The sequence below is a fragment of the Rana temporaria genome, chromosome 12 (assembly GCF_905171775.1).
Source record: "Rana temporaria chromosome 12, aRanTem1.1, whole genome shotgun sequence".
NCBI lineage: Eukaryota > Metazoa > Chordata > Amphibia > Anura > Ranidae > Rana > Rana temporaria.
This window is the reverse complement of record NC_053500.1, coordinates 41,275,498-41,288,968: the sequence shown is the minus strand read 5'-3', so window position 1 is coordinate 41,288,968 and position 13,471 is coordinate 41,275,498. Positions and strand designations below refer to the sequence as shown.

At 46.0% G+C, this 13,471-nt stretch overlaps 1 protein-coding gene across 2 annotated transcripts in view; it reads right to left on the bottom strand.

Annotated features, from left to right (window-relative positions):
- The window catches only part of LOC120918540 (keratin, type I cytoskeletal 15-like), a 32,520-nt gene extending 20,289 nt beyond the window's left edge, over nt 1-12,231 (bottom strand). The window contains exon 1 of one of the 2 annotated variants that reach the window (XM_040330172.1): nt 11,544-12,231. In XM_040330172.1, the coding sequence (XP_040186106.1) occupies nt 11,544-11,834 (291 nt within the window). In that variant the 5' untranslated portion in view covers nt 11,835-12,231. The remainder of the gene's footprint in view (nt 1-11,543) is intronic. The other variant, XM_040330171.1, reaches the window with a different exon arrangement.
- Between the last annotated feature and the right edge of the window lie 1,240 nt (nt 12,232-13,471).

The following is a 13,471-nucleotide window of genomic DNA, read 5'->3' as shown; positions in this document are numbered from 1 at the left end:
AGCCTAGCTTGCTGTGTGCTACAATTACAGAGAAAAGGATCAAGGGTTATATAGTAAAATAAGAGGTTATCTCTATTCAGGAGTGTAGATGGGGGGGATATTGGCATGGGCGTCCGCAGCATAGGGCAAGAGGGGGCAATTGCCCCCCTTGGAATCGTAAGAAGGTGTTGAAGAGTGAAGACAGTTGCCCTGTGTAACACAATGGCCGCCGTGGACTTTTTTTCTACGTCTGCTGACCTGGGGCTGCTCTCAGTCTGTTCCGACTTCTCACAGACATCCGTCCCTCACCCCCTGCCCGATCATCGGATTGGCTCTGACTGCCGCTCGGGCCTCTGCTTGACATCTCAGCTGTTCCAGAACGTGATTGGCTGCCTCAGCCGGCCTGTGTAATGTCGCTATGCCGATCCGGCCGGCGCGCTGCCTGCTCTACCCACAGGTGCGTGCAGTGGCCAAGAGAGAATACGCTGCCAGCGCTATCGCATCACTGAAGAACCACAGGTAACAGCACTGCAGTGCCACTGTGCCAGTTAGGAGGAGAATATATATATTGCTTGGAAAGTTGGACAGCTGAGCTATTGCAGCAAAAATATATTTGTGTGTGTTATAATATCTTCTTCACTTTGTATGGAAGTTACCCAGTCTCTCAGACATACCAGTCCATGATGCCCATATAAATATAGCCTAGAGAATGTACATCTTTCTATATTGCAATGTATTGCAATACATCTGTTGTGGCCATATTTTGATCTTGATGAAAATAACCTATACAGTAGAGGCTGCTTTCATAAAGATCAAAATATGTCCACAACAGATGTATTGCAATGTAGAAAGATGTACATTCTCTAGGCTATATTTATATGGGCATGGAGTGAAGCTGAATTATCTCAAGAGCCATTTCACACTGCCATCTGGCCGTGTTATCGGTAAAGCGCCACTAGTTTGAGCAGCGATTTACCATCGTTTTAGCGGCGCTATTCGGCCACTAGTCGGGCGCTTTTAACCCCCGCTAGTGGTCGAAGAAAGGGTTAAATGCAATGTGTATCGCCGATGCCAAGAGTTGCACAGCCTGGTCATTCTTAACACAGCAGACTATGTCTGTCCACTGCTGATGAGTGTCACAGAGAATGGAGAACTTTGACTGGCTGCATTAGCAGCTGGACTTTGGCGTCACGCACTGGCAAGTGCAGTATGCTGGAGGTGATCAGCGGGACCCACAGCTGGCAAAGAGAGCTGCTGGGAGACTGCCGAGAGGACACCTAACATGAATATATCAAGCCACGCTCCCCTGGGGTTCTTTGTCGCTTTAGTGCAACCACTGCTGACCTTTCATGTGTTTTTACTGCTCATATGAATTACTGCAAGATTTGGGTACAGGACCTGTAGCATATGTTACTGTGTACATAGTGAGTAGACTCAAATTTAAACCACTGGTAGCGCAATTTTGCCACAACTACTATTCGCCACAGTGTGCCACCTATAATTTTCCTCCTATGGGCGCCCAAGGCTTAAAGGAACACTAAAGGTTCGTTTTTTATTAGATCAATTGATTGCTGTAAGCTAAAGCATTTAAATATCACTTACCTCGTTTTTCCTTTTGACCTCCAAAATATAGTAATTCAGGTTTGAAAATGCCATTTCCTGTCTCTCCTCTTCTTGCTTTCCACCAGCATCTGAGCTGTTTTGCATGGTGGAAAGCAGAATGTGCTCACCCCCTCCCTATGACTACAGCCCTGCGTGAAGATGCTCTCTTATCCCTCACAGGCATGGAGGCTAAGCCTAATGGGAACTGTAGTTCCCATTAGGCTGTGATGTAGCAAGAATGAATGCGCACCGCAAACCAGGAAGTCAGTGAGAATAATGATTCAGGAGTGCTGGAGGTGAATAAAACGGCTCGATTTCAACAGGTATCAAACTAGTTATAATGCAAAACATTACTTTTTACTTTATCAGCTACTGTCAGACTTGAATTTAAGAGGAAAATATTTTTGTCTTTACAACCCCTTTAACCTCCCTCCATTGCCTTGCTGTATTAACTTATAAAAAAAAAAAAAAAAAAATTATAATGAAATACATACCATCTGTCTGGTACTGTTTAAAGAAGATACTAAAGACATAGCTCCCAACTGTCCCTGATTTTGAGGGACTGTTCCCGATTTGGACCAATAGGGTTGATTTACTAAAACTGGAGAGTGCAAAATCTGGTGCAAAATCAATCAGCATCCAGGTTTTACTGTCAAAGCTTAATTAAACAAGTTGAATTTAGAAGCTGATTGGCTACCATGCACAGCTGCACCAGATTTTGCACTCTTCAGTTTAAGTAAATCAAACCCAATGTCTCTCTTTCCTCCTCATTTGTCTCTCATTTTGGTCTGATCCATAGGCATGCGCACAGGGTGTACCGGGTGTGCCTGGGCACACCCTAATCACCCCTTGTGAATTAGCATTATCCAGGGGCGGCACCAGGTGGGTGATTGGGGGATGCCAGTGGCCAGAAATGTCCCCATTATATTAAAAAGCTAGGTTCAAATTTAGGAATACATTATACTCGTATTTAGGGTGTAGCGTAATATGCTCCCAATCAACAGTCTCCCACCACCAGAGCCTCCTCCCTGTGACAGCGGGTGGCATTCACGTGTATTTAAGCTTTGGGGTGCACATTCTAATGCAATAGGCTGCACACACCTATGGTCTGATCTATATAAGTCTGGTATGGATTTTTTTATTTGGGGGGTGGCATGGTATGGTCTTGGGGGGGCACGCTGTTTGTTTTTGTTTTTTCATTTTGACGTGGGGTTTCTCTTCAAGATTCTTAGAGCGTAAGTTGCACTACAAGTCGGATCATCATGATTCGACTTGGATGTAACTTATATTCAAATCAATGGACTGAAAGTCGGATCAGTTAAGATGACTCTCATAGGAAACCATTGATTATGAATAGAGGCAGAGAAACGCTGCTAAAACGCGGCTAAACGCCAATGCAAAAGGCTACTAAAAGCGTGTTTTTACAGCCGCTTTCTCCTGGTGTTGGTAGTGGCTTTTCAGCTTGTTTTTCCAACACCCTGTGTGCATGAGGCCTTAAAGGAATGACCTCTGACATGGTGATTACAGAGGCAGAGGTCTCATAATGGTTTTAGTGTGGGGCTGTATAAACCCTACAGCCATGGTTAAAAGGTTTTTCCAGTTTATCAACACATTCATCCAATCCCTCTTTCAATTTGTATTTAAAAATTGTATTAATGGCATTTAAAAAGATTTAGATATTCATGATTTAACTCGGATGCCATCAACTTTCCAAAGGGAGAAAGAGGTTATATAGGGAAAGTAAACACTTGTTGTTACACAGATGTGGTGTGCATTGGGAGGAACAGTGACAATGTGCTAATTCCACTGCATCACACTGTTTACTTTTTTGTTGGAACTTTGTTGAAATGTCTTAAAGGGGTTGTAAAGGTTCATGTTTTTTCACCTTAATGCATCCTATACATTAAGGTGAAAAATCACCTGGCAATCACGGGCCCCCCAGCCCCATTGACAGGAAGGGGACTGCTTGCATGCGATGCACTGAACATCTGTGCGTCTCTGTGAAGGCTAACGTGGTCATCACACAGGTATACCCTTAAGTACACTAGGGATGTCCCGATACTAGTATCGGTACCGATACCGAGCATTTCCCCGAGTACTTGTACTCTGGGAAATTGTTTGATGCTTCACTCGATACCAGGGCAGTCAGGGTGATCGGTGCGACATGGGAGTTAGAAGCACTGATCTGTCCCCTTTTAAGCTGCTTTAGTTAAAGTTATACAGCAGAGATTGATGCTTGTAACTCCCCCCAAAGCTGCACAGATCACCGCTGACTGTCCCTGTGCTGTCCCCCTCCGTGCTGTCCCCCTCCGTCCTTCGTGCTGTCCCCCTCCGTGCTGTCCCCCTCCATCCTCCGTGCTGTCCCCCTCCATCATCCGTGCTGTCCCCCTCCGTCCTTCGTGCTGTCCCCCTCCGTGATGTCCCCTCCATGCTCCGTGCTGTCCCCTCCGTGCTGTCCCCCTTCCGTGCTGTCCCCTACATGCTGTCCCCTCCGTGCTCCGTGCTGTCCCCCTCTGTGCTCTGTGCTGTCCCCCTCTGTGCTCCGTGCTGTCCCCCTCTGTGCTCCGTGCTGTCCCCTTCCGTGCTCCGTGCTGTTTCCTCTGTACGCCGTGCTGTCTCCTCCACGCGCCGTGCTGTCCTCTCCGTGCTGTCCCCATACGTGCTGTTTCCTCTGTGCTCTGTGCTGTCCCCCTCCGTGCTCCCTGCTGTCCCCCTCCGTGCTGTCCCCCTCCTTGCTCCATGCTGTCCCCCTCCATGCTGCTCTCTCGCCTCGATCTGTCAGGATGTAAAGCGGAGGTAGGAGCCGCTAAATCCGGCTCCTACCTTTTCAGAATTAACAGAGTCAGTGATCACTGACTCTGTCCATTCACATAACTGAGCATCGTAAACTGTGTTTACGATGCTTCAGTTTATGAATGGAGAGAAGCTTCTCTCCATTCATTTTCGCTGAAGCTGCAGAGAAAGGGACTGGGAAATCTGTGTCCTTAGTCCCTTTCTCTGTCTTAAAGGGGAGATGTCAGGGGTGTTAAGACCCCTAATATCTCACCAAAGACCCCCCAACAGGGCTGATAAAAAAGAAAAAAAATGCAATAAATAAAAAAAATGAATTTTAAAAAATAACAAAAATGTAAATAAGAAAAACACACTCACAATCCACTCCCCCCCCCCCCAAAAAAAGAAAGCACTGTACAAAAATAAATAAAAAATTGTAAAAAAAAATACTGCCACTGTCACATGACATTAAAAAAAAGTATCGGTAATCAGTATCGGCTAGTACTTAAAAAAAGGATCAATATTTGTACTCAGTTTCAAAAAAGTGGTATCGGGACAACCCTAAAGTACACCTATGTGACCAAGGCCTAACAAAATGTGACACATTTTTCAAAGATGGTTTTCCTGCTACTGAGCTTCACAACACCAAGCAGCATAAGCTCAGAAAAATATTCAGTAAAACACTGGTCCACTGGAATATTTTTTTCTCAATGACCCATTCCTAAATACAGTACAGAGTTACCTTACGTTATCAAGATCACATTTCTTAGGCTAGGGCTATTAAAAGACTATTGGCTCCTAGAAAAATCTGAGGAACTGGTTACTAAAATAAGTACCTTAGTGGGCAGTTTTAAATACATCTTAAATAGATGTCTATTTTCCGAACATCGCTTGTGCAATGACATGTGAGCAGCTTTTAGTGTACTAGTATTCTGAGCCTAGGCTGTGTGATAATGCCACCCCAGGAGATGGGTCAATGACACAAACGAAGATATACGCCTAGGTTAATTCCCCCTGGAGGTAGACCAATGATGCTCCAAAGCTGGATACATGAGAATATAAGGTGAAGAGCCGGCAACTCACGAAAAAAACCACGCATGCTCAGAATCAAGTTGACGCATGCTCGGAAGCATTGAACTTAATTTTTCTCGGCTCGTCGTGGGGGTTTTACATCACCGCGTTTTGGAAGGTCGGAATTTAGTCTGACGGCATGTATGCAAGACTGATGAAAGTCAGCTTTATCGGAATCCCGACGGAAAATTCCATCTGATTTTATTCCATCGGAAATTCCGATCGTGTGTATGCGGCATAATAGGTTTTCTTCTAAGGCCTCGTACACACGACCGAGTTTCTCGGCAAAAAACATCAAGAAACTTGCTGGGAGATATTTTTTTGCCGAGGAAACCGGTCGTGTGTACATTTTCCGCGAGGAAACCGCTGAGAAACTCGACGAGTCAAAAAGAGAGCATGTTCTCTATTTCCTTGACGGGAATGGAGAAAATTGGCTTGTCGAGTTCCTCGACAGCCTAACAAGGAACTCGACGAGGAAAACAATGTGTTTCGCCCGTCGAGTTTCTCGGTCGTGTGTACGAGGCTTCAGATTGCCCTGTATTTGGCTCCATCCATCTTCCCATCAACTTTGACCAGCTTCCCTGTCCTTGCTGAAGTTAAGAATCCCTACAAAATTATGCTGCCACCACCATGTTTCACAGTGAGGATGGTGTGTTCAGGGTGATGTGAAGTGTTAGTTTTCCGCCACACATAGGGGGTTATTTACGAAAGGCAAATCCACTTTGCACTACAAGTGCAAAGAGCACTTGAACTTGCACTGGAAGTGCACTTGGAAGTGCAGTTGTTGTAGATCCGAGAGGGGCATGCAAGGAAAATAAAAAACAGCATTTTAGCTTGCACATGATTGGATAATAAAACCAGCAGAGTTTCCCCTCATTTCAGATCAACAGCAACTTTGCACTTGTAGTTTGCACTAGTAGTGCAAAGTGGATTTGCCTTTCGTAAATAACCCCTATAGCGTTTTGCTTTTAGGCCAAAAAGTTTGCATTTTTGTTATTTAAAAAAAAAAAAAAAATTATTTATTGCAATTTTGGTCTCATCTGACCTGACCAGAGCATTCAAAGTGGGATCGGGTACCTGTCAGAAACTGAGAAACTCAGAAATTGGGTACCTGTCAAAAAGTGAAAAAGTACAGCTACAGATTGAAGGTGAGCATTGCAGCAAATGCTGTTTTTTTATATTGTCTCTATTACTGGGCTATGCTGACAGGTATACTGACCATACTGTGGTCTTTGTCTTGTTGGGTAGATATCTCTTCAATTCTCGCTCCAGAGATACAACAGGAAGTGAGAGAAAATCTCTTCAAAGTGAAGGGAAATCAACTTTTGAAAAGCTGTAACTAGAAAAGCTATCCCTATTGGAAGATTCCCCTTCACCTCTTTCTCCAGCCTTATGTAACCAATAAACATATGGACTTCCTATTACTTTTTGTCCTGGTAACACTGGTCTCCAGGACCGCCTCCGGCGCGCTCGTGACCCTGCCGCCATCCCCGTGAGTCGGACCGCCGGTCCCTTGGACTCGATCGCCGTAGGGATCCCTGCGATTGTCTCACGGAGGTATAGAGCATCTTCCCGCTCTGACTAGTGACAATAACACTGATCTCGGCTCTGTGTACTTGGAGCAGAGGTCAGTGTCATGTGACACAGAGCCCATCCCCCCTACAGTAAGAAACACTATGCAGGGAACACTTAACCCCTACAGCGCCAACTAGTGGTTAACCCCTTCACTGCCAATGTAATTTTCACAGTAACCAGTGCATTTTATAGCACTGATCGCTGTGAAAATGGCATGGGTCCCAAAAATATGTCAAAAGTGTCCGATGTGTCCGCCATAATGTCGCAGTCACGAAAAAAATCACTGATCGCCGCCATTACTAGTAAAAAGAAATAATTAATAAAAATGCCATAAAACTATCCCCTATTTTGTAAACGCTATAACTTTTGCGCAAATCAATCAATAAACGCTTATTGTGATTTTTTTTTTACCAAAAATATATAGAAGAATACGTATCGGCCTAAATTGGGGAAAAAAAATATGTTTTTTTATATATTTTTGGGGGATATTTATTACAGCAAAAAGTGAAAAATATAGATTTTTTTTTCAAAATTGTCGCACTATTTTTGTTTATAGCGCAAAAAATAAAAACCGCAGAGGTGATCAAATACCACCAAAAAAAGCTCTATCTGTGGGGAAAAAAGGATGTAAATTTTGTTTGGGAGCCACGTCGCACGGCGCAATTGTCAGTTAAAGCGACGCAGTGCTGAATCGCAAAAAGTGGCCTGGTCCTTTGGCTGCAAAATGGTCCGGGGCTTAAGTGGCTAAAAACATTGTTTTTAAAATATTTGTTCTTTTATCATTTGTTTAACAAAAAAATTCATAGGAGTTTAAATACCAAAAGAAAGCTCTATTTGTGTGGGGGAAAAAGTGCCCAGTAGGTAAGTGGTTAATAAAATGTGTATTGCCCATGGTGTTTTAGAACATAAAAACACTTTGAAGTCAGGTTTGCATATGTGCGGCCGTGGTTTCCAGCCAGGGGTCCGTTGCGTTTCTGTTCACTGGTTCAAGTGCGATTCAGGTCAGAATTTTGCACAGCACCCTTTTGTAATCCGCACTGTGACTCTTAGATGCCAATTTACAAAGACTGGAACAAAGGCAATATGGGAACGGCAACCAATCAGCTTTTAGCTGTCATGCAAATTTGATGCGTGGAAAGCTGCATACAATTCGCATCAGTGTAAACCCAGCCTTAGGCCACATGCACACAGGCCCATGTGCCTATACATCATAAAAAAGAGGACGTGTTTCAGCACCTGGAGGGCGCAGGTAATGCTTGTAGCCTTCAGCCTGTCAAAATCAATGACAGGATGAAGTATGCTTCAGCTGTACATGGCAATGACGTATGCCTTGAACTTAGAAGGTCTGCGCTCAGCATATGTCCTTGTATGCATACAGCTCTTTTTTTTTTTTTTTAGATAATAAACATATCATACTTACCTCCACTGTGCAGTTCGTTTTGCACAGCGTGGTCTCGATCTTCGACTTCTGGGGTCCCTTGGCGGCTCTCGCGGATCCTCCCCTCATCATATAACCCCTAAGAGAAGCGTTTTCTAGGGGGGGGGGGTTTACCTTGCGGGTTCGCTCCTGAGTCCAGCATTTGCGTCCATACATGCCAAACGTAGGACTCTGCCCCACCCCGGCGCCCACGTCATTGGATTTGATTGACAGCAGCGGGAGCCAATGGCTGCACGGCTATCAATCTATCCAAGCTGAGAGCCGAGAACCCCGGGCAGAGGAAGAGCGCGTCTCCGCCTTGGGAAATTCCAGGGCCCCATACCAGCGTGGCGCCGATCATCCTCTTCTGGGGTCCCAAGGCGGCTCTCCCCGCAATAGATGACCCCCTCTGGGAAGCTCTCCCCCGAGGGGGTTACCTTGTGGGTGCGCTCCCGTGTCATACACTCGACGTACATAGCCGCCGAGTGTATGACTCGACCTCACCCCCTGGCGGGCGCATCATTGGATTTGATTGACAGCAGCGGGAGTCAATGACTGCGCTTCTATCAATCTATCCAATGAATAGCCGAGAAGCCGCGGGGAGAGCGATGCGGGATCGCGCTCACGTAAATTTGGGGCTCAGGTAAGTAAAACGGGGGCTCGGGGTGCTCGACATAGGATGCATTAAGGTGAAAAAACACGAGGCTTTACAACCCCTTTAAAAGAGCATATGTCAGCCTGTCATTGAATCTGACAGTCTGTGGGCTGTATGCACCACCTGTGCCTCCTATCACCTATGGGGCCTAATGTGTAGTATACTGCAGGGATCTCCAAACTACAGCCCTCCAACTGTTGCAGAACTACATGTCCCATGAGGCACCATAAATCTCTGACATTCACAGACATGACTAGGCATGATAGGAATTGTAGTTCATGACCAACTGGAGGGCCAAAGTTTGGAGACCCCTGGTATACTGTAATATGCTTTTCTTTGCAAAAGTTAAGGCGGCCATACACGGTTCGAATTTCGAAAGAATTTTCTTTCGAAAATCGTATCAAAGAATTTTCGAAAGAATTTCGCACCGTTAGTGGGCTGCAGCAACAGCCGATTTTCGTGCGCAAACAAACTTGAGAAATCCGACATATTGGAAATTTTTTGAAAAACAAACGATTTTCTGATCAATGATGGGAGAATCGTGCAAGAAATGTAATAGAAAAAAAAATGCGCATGTGCAAGAAAATAATATTCCCGGAGAGAAACGAAAATTCCCGGCAACATGAAGGTTTGGCCGGCCGAATTTCGAAAATCAATGGTGGCATCATCGGATCACAAAAAAAACGAACTTTCTGATTTTGAAAAGAAAATTTGTTCGAAATTCGACTGTGTATGGCCTGCTTTAACCACTTAAGGACCCATTTACACCGATATACGTCGGCAGAATGGCACGGCTGGGCACGTACATGTACGTGGCTCTTTAAGCCCAGCCGCGGGGTCGCGCGCCGCGGGCGCGTGCACGCGACCCGGTCCGAAGCTCCGTGACCGTGGCCGCGGGACTCGCGGACCCGATCGCCGCTGGAGTCCCGCGATCGGTCACCGGAGCTGAAGAACGGGGAGAGCTGTATGTAAACACAGCTTCCCCGTTCTTCACTGTGGCGCTGACATCGATCGTGTGTTCCCTTTTATAGGGATGCACAATCGATGACGTCACACCTACAGCCACACCCCCCTACAGTTGGAAACACAAATGAGGTCACACATAACTCCATCAGCGCCCCCTTGTGGTTAACTCCCAAACTGCAACTGTCATTTTCACAATAAACAATGCAATTTAAATGCATTTTTTTGCTGTGAAAATGACAATGGTCCCAAAAATGTGTCAAAATTGTCCGAAGTGTCTGCCATAATGTCGCAGTCACGAAAAAAATCGCTGATCGCCGCCATTAGTAGTAAAAAAAAAAAAATTATTAAAAATGCAATAAAACTATTCCCTTTTTTGTAAACGCTATAAATTTTGCGCAAACCAATCGATAAACGCTTATTGCTATTTTTTTTACCAAAAATAGGTAGAAGAATACATATCGGCCTAAACTGAGGAAAAAAAATAATGTTTTATATATTTTTGGGGGTATTTATTATAGAAAAAAGTAAAAAATATAGATTTTTTTTCAAAATTGTCGCTCTATTTTTGTTTATAGCGCAAAAAAATAAAAACCGCAGAGGTGATCAAATACCACCAAAAGAAAGCTCTATTTGTGGGAAAAAAAGGACGCCAATTTTGTTTGGGAGCCACGTCGCACGACCGCGCAATTGTCAGTTAAAGGGACGCAGTGCCGAATCGCAAAAACTGGCCGGGTCCTTTAGCTGCCTAAAGGTCTGGGTCTTTAGGGCCAGATTCACCAAAGAGATACGACGGCGTATCTGCTGATACGCCGTCGTATCTCTGTTTCTATCTATGCGACTGATTCATAGAACCAGTTACGCATAGATATCCATAAGATCCGACAGGTGTAATTGTTTTACACTGTCGGATCTTAGGATGCAGTACCGCGGCCGCCGCTGGGGGGATTTTGCGTCGTAAACCAGCGTCGGGTATGCAAATTAGGAGTTACGGCGATTCCCGACGGATTTTCGCGTTTGCTACGTCGCCGCTAGTCTAGTTTCCCGTCGCAAAGTTAGTCGTTTTTTTTGGTGCCCTAACTTTAGTCAGCAAACGTATTGCTGTCTAAAGTATGGCCGTCGTTCCCGCGTCGAAATGTAAAAATCAACGTCGTTTGCGTAAGCCGCCCGGGAATACGGAATTACGCTACGCACGTCGCCGTTCGAAAAAATGACGTCACGGCGCGCAAAGCACGGCGGGAGTTAAGAAACGGAGCATGCGCAGTAGTTCTGGCGCGGGAGCGCCCCTAATTTAAATGCCTCACGCCCATTTGAATTGGCCCGCCTTGCGCCGGAGGCCGCCGGCGTAGTTTTCATCGCAAGTGCTCTGTGAATCAGGCACTTGCGATGAAAACTTGCGGCGGTGTAACGTATCTACGATACGTTACGCCGCCGCAGTTCTATGTGAATCTGGCCCTAAGTGGTTAACCAATTAAAGATAGTAATAGACCCGAAAATGAATTATTTTACCTGACTTTCCAGCTCATCGATAGTCTTCAGATAACGACTGTGATCACAGTCTATTACCCGTTTCTCGGACAGCTTCTTGATCTTCTCCTCCAGCTGTCGGTTGGCTTCTTCCAGCGTCCGCACCTTTTCCAGATAAGCCGCCAAGCGATCATTTAAATTGATCAAGACGTCCTTCTGATTGGGACAATAAAAATCTCCACCGGCACTCTTATTTCCATGGTTTAGTCGGCGCCCGTTGTCTTGCAGTTGGCATTTTATCCTGACCAATTCGTCCACTCGCCAGAGTGACATTGCGATGGGGTAAGGACGAGAGGAGTGAGCAGTGAGGTCCTGCTTGTTTAGGACATGATCAGAAGAGTGGTTATACAGCTCCCATAGTAACACAAACGAAGAAGGAAATCTTATTGCCTAATCTTAGCCGTGTTATTGGCTTGGCAAGTGAACCGTGCCGCCAGCTCACATTTCACTCACCTTGGGCTCAGGATAATCATTTCTCTACTATTATTTACCTTGCTTGCTTTGCCTTTAGGGATTGTCAGGCTTGCAGTGTGCGATTACTCACCATGCGGCTTTAGTCTGGCCTGGCTGAAAACTCTAGCTGGAAGGGTCAGGCATTCCTGGAATGCCAGTGGTGACAAGGATCGAAAATACCTGCTTGTAAACTGGTAGAGCTAAAACTGGCGGCCTGGGAAGGAGATAGGGAGACAGAGGCTGGTTTATCCCACGCTGCCTGGGGATATCTGATTAGTATGAGGAACAGGATTTACATAAAGAATAATGGCCCATTCTTCTGCGCTAGAACCGCGTTTTCATAACAGCAGCCTAACTTCACCTGTACCGCTGCTTTTATTTCTCATCCAATTAGACTTCTCCAGGGTGCCGCGAGCACACGACCCAGTCTTTTTTTTTATGTATTATTAATATTTTTTATTACAGGTACTTATACTGTACACTCACCGGCCACTTTATTAGGTACACCTGTTCAATTGCTTGGTACTGTAACACAAATTGCTAATCAGCCAATCACATGGCAGCGGTTCTTTTAGACACGAGAGGATATCCGTTGGAAACGGTCCGCCCGACCGTTTCCAGCGGATAAATGCTCTGGCGGATTTTGATCTGATGGCTGTACACACCATCAGATCAAAATCCCCACGGAATACATCCGCGGTGACGTGGCCGCGACGATGACGCGGCAACGTGCGCGACCCTGGAAGGTAAATACTTCCACGCATGCGTCAAATCATTACGACGCATGCGAGGGATGGGATCGGACGGACTTATCCGGTGAGTCTGTACAGACGATCGGATAAGTCCGGCGGACAGGATTCCAGCAGATAGATTTCTTAGCATGCTAAGAAATTTTTATCCGCTGAAAATCCGTCGGCTGGATTTTTATCCGCCTGAAAATGTCCGCTAGGCCGTACACACGACCGGATCTATCTGCTGGAACTGATCCGCGGATCAATCGGATCGATCCGGTCGTGTGTACTGGGCCTTAGGCATCTAGACGCTGTGAAGACAACTTGCCAAAGTTGAAACTAAGCGTCAGAATGGGGAAGAAAGGGGATTTAAAGCGGAGCTCCACCCTAACGTGGAACTCACGCTGATTGGAACCCTCCCCCCCTCCGGTGTCAGGGGGGAGGGGGGTGCAGATACCTGTCTAAAGACAGGTATTTGCACCCACTACCGGCCCAGCATTCACGGGCAAAAGATGGGCATTGCATCACATCCCATCGCCCCCCCCCCCCCCCATTGTGTGCTGGGAACACTCGGCTCCCAGCACACAGCGGGAGCCAATCGGCGGGCGCAGCGCGACTCGCGCATGCGCCATAGGGAACCAGGCAGTGAAGCCGGAGCACTTCACTTCCTGGTTCCCTCACTGTGGATGGCGGGGGGGGGGAGCAGCAGAGTGACGAGCGATCGCT